General features: G+C 47.5%; 1 protein-coding gene across 1 annotated transcript; it reads right to left on the bottom strand.

The window, feature by feature from the left end:
- Positions 1-2,948: 2,948 nt before the first annotated feature.
- On the bottom strand, positions 2,949-4,746 carry LOC146763965 (uncharacterized). The gene has a single exon (XM_085565707.1). The coding sequence runs from the start codon at positions 4,744-4,746 to the stop codon at positions 3,346-3,348; it is 1,401 nt and encodes a 466-aa protein (XP_085421833.1). The 3' UTR covers positions 2,949-3,345.
- Positions 4,747-6,610: the final 1,864 nt, after the last annotated feature.

Below are 6,610 nucleotides of genomic sequence, written 5' to 3'. Positions count from 1 at the left end.
ATGGGATGGACATTGTCTCAAAGTTTGGTAACGCCTCAAAAATTACAACTGAAAACACAGATTGTTACTTTAAATGATGCTCAGAAATTACTAGGTGATTTACAATGGCTTAAACCTATAGTGGGCCTTCCAAATGAACTGTTGGATTCTCTTAGACCCTTATTGAAGGGCACAGACCCAACAGCACCAGTGACCCTTAATCCTCAGCAGAAAAGAACTCTTCAGCAAATTACAGACTGTGTGGTTCAGGGTCGTGTACATCGACGAATACTGGGAATCCCGCTTAATCTCACTATATGGTGTGGTGAAAAACATTTGCTGGGGGCTTTAACCCAACTAGAAACAAAAACGGGGGAGATCAGGGTGTTAGAATGGCTAAACACCCCTCCACTTCAGCAAACAAAGACTTTAATTCAAAAAATTGAACTGTTAGCAGCTTTGGTAAAACGGGGTCATGAGAGAATTTTGCAAATTGATGGGCGAGAGCCTGAACTAATACAGATTCCTATGAAAAAGGACTCTTTACAATGGTATTTGGCCAATAGTGAAGAACTGCAGGAAGCTCTGCTAGGAGTAGGAGGTACTGTCATAACTGAAAGTATTAAAAATCCTCCATTACAGTGGATTGGAAAATTGAGTTGGATGGTTCGGCCACAGTGAGAAAAGGAACCGAATCCTGGTGCAATAACGGCATACACAGATGCAGGGAAGAGGTCAAGAACAGCAGCAATTACATGGCAGGAGCAGGGAGTCTGGAATCATGAAATCCTTACTGCAAATGACCCTTCAGACCTTGGAGTTAGCAGCTGTGGTTTGGGCTCTAACAGTCCCAAAGGGGCCTTTGAATATTGTTACAGATTCCTTGTATGTAGTTGGTGTTGTGGAAAGAATAGAGGATGCTGCTATCAAGGAAGTACGGAATCAGAGACTATTTGAACTGTTCATACAACTTCAAAAAGCAGTAAAAATCCGAAAACATCCTTATGCTATCATCCATATAAGAAGTCACAAATGGGAAATTGGCTTAGGAGAGGGTAATGCTCGGGCAGATAAGCTCATCACAGTGACTCAAACTTCTCCTTTATCAGGGCAAATGCTTGCTAGGGAGGCACATTCTATGTTTCATCAGAATGCAAAAGAGTTACAACGGGAGTTTGGAATATCCCATGCAGATGCCACTGCTATAGTTAGAGCTTGTCCCATCTGTAGTCATCGTAATGGGGGTCATGGCATGGGATGGGGAGTTAACCCATGAGGTCTTTCATCTAATGAGCGCTGGCAGATGGATGTTACTCATGTAAATAGTTTTGGTTGCTTGAAATATGTTCATGTTACTATAGATACATATAGTAAATACATCTGGGCAACAGCTCAAGCTGGGGGAAAAGCATTACATGTTATAAGGCATTTGTGTAGTTGTTTTGAAGTAATGGGAGTGCCAAAGCAGATCAGGACAGACAATGGTCCTGCATACATTGGTGGCAGGGTGAATAGATTTTTGAAATCATGGGGAATTAAGCACATTACAGGAATAGCACATTCTCCCACTGGACAAGCAATTGTAGAAAGGGCAAATGGAACTTTGAAGAGATACTTGGAAAAACATAGAGAGATTGGAGATGTTCAGGAAAGATTAATGAAGGTGCTCTTTGTTCTTAATCATTTGTGTATATTTGGGGATTCAGAGGCACCACCTGCAATGGTACATTATGGACAGAAAGAAATGAGCAAAAAGGGCAAAGAAGTATGGGTCAGGTATAGGGACCCTAAAACAGGTATTTGGCAGAGTCCAGCAAAGGTCCTATATTGGGGAAGGGGATATCTTTGTGTTTCCACCCCTACAGGTTCACTCTGGGTGCCAGCAAAGTGGACTAAACCAGCTCTGGATGAGTCATCTCTTAGCTCGCCTGACGGATCAGGACCAGAGGAGAATTGAAGAGAAGCTGATTCGCACAGTGGGACCTATACTTGCCACACTCCCGCCCCAGATCCCTGTTCTCAGCTAGCTCTCCTCCTGGGGCGAGGGCGGGCGATTGAGGCACCCTCCGCCGCTCCCAGCTGGGGTTTGGAGAGTGCCTTCGTGGGTCCCGGGCAGCGCTGGCAAGCCTCGTGGTGATAAATGAAGAGCGGATCCTGTTGGGGGCTAAGTCCAAGTTTATTGTGGGCCAACGGGGCGAAATATCCTAGAACGGTGCCAGCCAACAGCAACCAGCACAAGGTGCTTGCACTGGCTTATAAACTGTAAGGGAGGAGAAGACCGGTAACCAATGGGGATAGGGGTAGGGAGTGGCTCCGAGATGGGGTGATACAACGTGGTCTAATGGGGGAAGGATATGGGAGGGGCCCCAGGCCCTCGCCCAATCACCCGGTGCCCTGAGTAGAAGCTTCTGGATGGATGGGAAGGAACACCGAGTGACAGACAAGGCACCTGGGAGGGGTAAAGGGAAAGACTGCGCCTCTTCCAGGGTGATGGACAGATACTGGAAAGGCGGGAAGGGAGGACAAGGCGGGAAAACTGGGGATAAACCAAGTTGTACATGGGGGTACAAAGGAATAAACCAATACATAATACAGGGATAATAAAACATACAAATAACGCAACTCCACATCTCCTCCTTTTTTGTTTAAAAAGAAAGAGAGGGGAAGAGGGTAAAATAAGTATTTAAACAGGGGCTTCACAGTCTCTGGGCTCATTTTGAAACCAGATGTTTCCTTCTTCTTGAAACCCTTCCTTGTTCAAGGGTTCCAGTTCATAAGGCGCTGTCAGTGCGGCGTGGTTGACGCTGATTGTGGAGTTAATTGCTTTTAAAATCAAGCTTTTCACCACGCTAAAGCCTATAATAAACACAGTGAGTCCCAGCAGCAGTGAAAGTCCTGTTTTTCTAGAAAACAACTGAAATATAAATTTGAGGGCTTCTTGGTCTCTGACCACTCTGCTTGTCAGAGAGCCGAGTCCTCGAAAGCCGGATAGCGTAATGAAATCTTCCTCTATGAAGGCGGGACGACTCACAGGCGGCTTTAATTCCAGGAGGGTTTATTGAGGAACAGCAATTCAGGGAGCGAAGGGAAAACAACCACTCCGGGAGGGAGCTCGCTCTGAGAGCGCCGAACAGGGGGCGGAATCGGGATTATAACTGGGACAAGAGAGGGAGGGTCCAGGCATGAAGCGTTCAGTGAAGGAAGGCTTCGGGGGCAGAGTCAGGGTCGAGTGGCAGGGTTATAACCAATGAGGGTAAGGGGAAAGAGCGGCTTCAGGGAAGGAACCAATGGAGGTATAAAGAACAAAGAATTTTCTAGCACCAAGGGATGACAGACATACTGATTGATAACAGGGGAGGCGGGGAACTACACACCTGTCACCTCCCAGGGTAATTCGGGGGGACAGTTTCCCAAGTCCCCTCCCACATCTCCCCCGTTCTTGTTAATTAAATAAATATTTGCCAAAGTCTTGGTAAGCGTCTTTTTGAAGATGGTTAAGGCAACTGAAATGAGAAGGATAATTATGAAAATCCAAAAGAGTCCTTTTAAAATGGAGGCTGCCCACCCGGGAATGCCCCACTGCATCAATAGTTTGTGGACGGGGTCCACAGCCGAAGTTTCCGTTTTGATGTCCTGTACTTCGGTCCGGATCCGCTGGATGTTGGCTTGGATGGAAGTGCTCCGTGATGTTAAATTGAAGCAACACAATCCTTCGAAGTCCTCGCAGCTGTGGCCATGGGCGAGCAGCAGGAAATCAATAGCCGCTCTGTTTTGTAATGTGGCTTGCCTGGTGGTTTGCTGGTCTGCCAGAAGATCGGAGAGGGCGGCAGACGAGGCGTTGGCATGCTTACTTATCCAACACTCCAGGTGAGAAAGCTCACCGAGGGCCTTAGCTGCTGCATACCATGGTAAAAAGATGGATACAGCGACCCTCTTTGTTTTTCCCCAATCGTAAATTTCGGAGTCACAATTTTCGTCGAATTGAGCATATGATCTTTTGGTGCGTGCCAATTGTCTTTCTTTTTTCCAATCTAGAATTTGAGTTCTGTTTGGAGTGAGGGTAGCAAGCTTGCCAAGGCTGCATGGGCCTCCCTGGAGCCGAGATGGAATTCCCGACCATACTCTGTCCCCACAGATAAGAAACATCCCCCTGGGCAATGTCTTGGGATGAGTGGATGAAACTGAAATCACCTGGCTAGTATAATTGCACCAGGTTTGGCTGTTATATTTTTTACTGATAGGTGTTACATCTTTCCGGTATGTGTCTTTGGCCAAGTCAATTCCGTGCCAATTTTGACTTGGCCTCCTATAATAGAATTTGACACAATATCTAGCTGTGGAGGACCCCAGTAAGTCCAATTCTTGGGGTTCCTCTTTGCTGTTGGGCAAAATTTTGGTCCACTCATCCCAAGTATCGACCGGGTTAGGCCTCCTACCCGTGGTTCGGAGCAGGTCGGAATTGGATACCGGCCAATCATCAGCTACCAAGGGGACCCCTACCAGGCAAGTGGACAGGGGATTGTCCACGTTGCCCATGGCCAGACATAGGTTATCCTGCTGCAAGGACTTTGCCAGCGTGATCCAGACGTTTTCTTTCGGCTGTGGTACCACCCAGCCATCTGCTACATGCAGCCACAGGAGGATGGAAAGCGTGGCTGCAACCAGCTGGGCGCAGTGGGACATCTTCTGTTGTTTCTTTTGGGTGAATGATGTTCTGGCAGCCATCCTAGTACTAAAATTAAACAAAACAATATTACCAACATACATTTGGTTCCCTCCCCTCCCCCAGCTCCCCCTTTTGGGTTAAAATAAAAATAAATTTCAGGACGGAGGGGTAAAGGGATGACGGGTTAGGTATGAGGGTAGAGGGAACGGCACAGGAGGGGATGGGGTGGCGGAAGTTGTTAAGTCTTGCAGAGGTAGGTATGTCCTTGTGATGAGGACCCGGGAGACGATGTTGGGTGGTCTTCCGGTCCTCTTCTTTTTTCTCCGTCGCCACGCCACTGCATTATCTGGTGGTGATTGTGATGGGGTTGCTGGGTTGCTCCTCGCTGGGGGGTCCGTGGTAGTGCTCTCAAGGTACGGTTTGACGTATTTTCCAGGAATCCATTTGGGACCCTGGGCTGTGGAAACACAAGCGTACCCTCTCCCCCACGTTATCAGAGGGTACGGCCCTGAGATGATTTTTGATTCTGGGTCTCTGATGAGGACTGGCGGACGCTCTTTCAAAACTGCCCTGGTGTTATTGCAAAAGTGTCTGAGTGCAGGGGGATTCGGCTCCCGGTCAGAACAATTTAAGAAATTAAGAACATAAAGTGCCTTGCATAATCTTTCAACTGGTGTCATGGCCAGAGCCGAATCGTGTTGTTGTTCTAGCAGCCTTTTTAACTCTTTGTGGGAGCGTTCCACTATTGCCTGTCCTGTGGGGTTATGGGGAATGCCGGTGGAATGGGCAATTCCCCATTGTTGTAGAAATTGTGCGAATCTTGTCGAGGTGAATCCAGGCCCATTGTCCGTTTTGATGGCTTTTGGGACTCCTAATGTGGCAAATGCCATGAATAGATGTTTGATGATATCTTTTGTTTTCTCACCAGTGTGGAGTGACGCGAACACGGCCCCAGAAAATGTGTCTATGGACACATGCAGGTATTTCAGGCGGCCAAAAGGATTATAGTGAGTGATGTCTGTTTGCCACAGCTCCAATGCTGCCAACCCTCGGGGGTTTATCCCCGTTGGCAGCGGTGGAAGGGCGAAGGACTGACAGCTTGGGCATGTGGCTAGTATGGCTTTGGCTTGTTCTTTTGATATTTTAAATTGTCGGGCAAGGGCAGGTGCATTTTGATGGAAAAACGCATGGCTGAGTCTTGCCTGTGCAAAGATGTCTGGTAGGGTTAATGAAAGTGCAGGTGCAGAGTAATGAGATGTCATTGCAAGGAGGTCGGCCATCCGGTTCCCCTCTGCAATAGCTCCTGGCAGGTCTGTGTGAGCCCGGACGTGCATAATATAATAGAGTTGCTCTCGGTGGGAGATCAGCCAGATTAATTCCATGAGCAAATCGAATAACTGTTTGTTTTGAACTTCTTTGAGCAGGGCGTGTTCTGCCCGTTCTGCTACCCCGGCAACATAAGCCGAATCTGTTACCAGATTGAAAGGTTGCTGAAATTTTTTGAATGCTCTCACGACCGCAGCAAGTTCTGCGATCTGGGGGGAACCCTCAACCAGTTGGATGTCAGACTCCCACTTCTGACTCTCCAGGTCCTTCCAAGTGATCACCGATTTGTGGGATTTTCCCGACCCATCGGTGAACACCGTGAGAGCACCTTTAATAGGTGTTTTATTTTTGAATGACTTTTGGGCCAAATATAACGTGTCTTTGAATATTTTATGTTTAGGGTAATGAATGGAAATCTGTCCAGGGTAACTGTCTAAAGCAATTTGCAAACTTTCGTTTGTCTGAAGCAGGGATTCCAATTGTTCCAAATTAAGAGGTAGGTAAATGCACGCCGGGTCACACCCTGCGAGGGTCCGGAGGCGTTGTCTGGCCTTTATTATTATCCTAGCCATCAACTCTGCAGGAGTTGAAATAGTTTTCGCTGGCTGGTGCGGGAGAAACAGCCACTCAATGATAAGG

This window comes from Lonchura striata, chromosome 37 (assembly GCF_050655825.1).
Source record: "Lonchura striata isolate lonStrDom1 chromosome 37, ASM5065582v1, whole genome shotgun sequence".
Classification (NCBI taxonomy): Eukaryota; Metazoa; Chordata; class Aves; order Passeriformes; family Estrildidae; genus Lonchura; species Lonchura striata.
The sequence above is the reverse complement of the archived record's forward strand: the minus strand, read 5'-3'. Positions and strand labels throughout refer to the sequence as shown.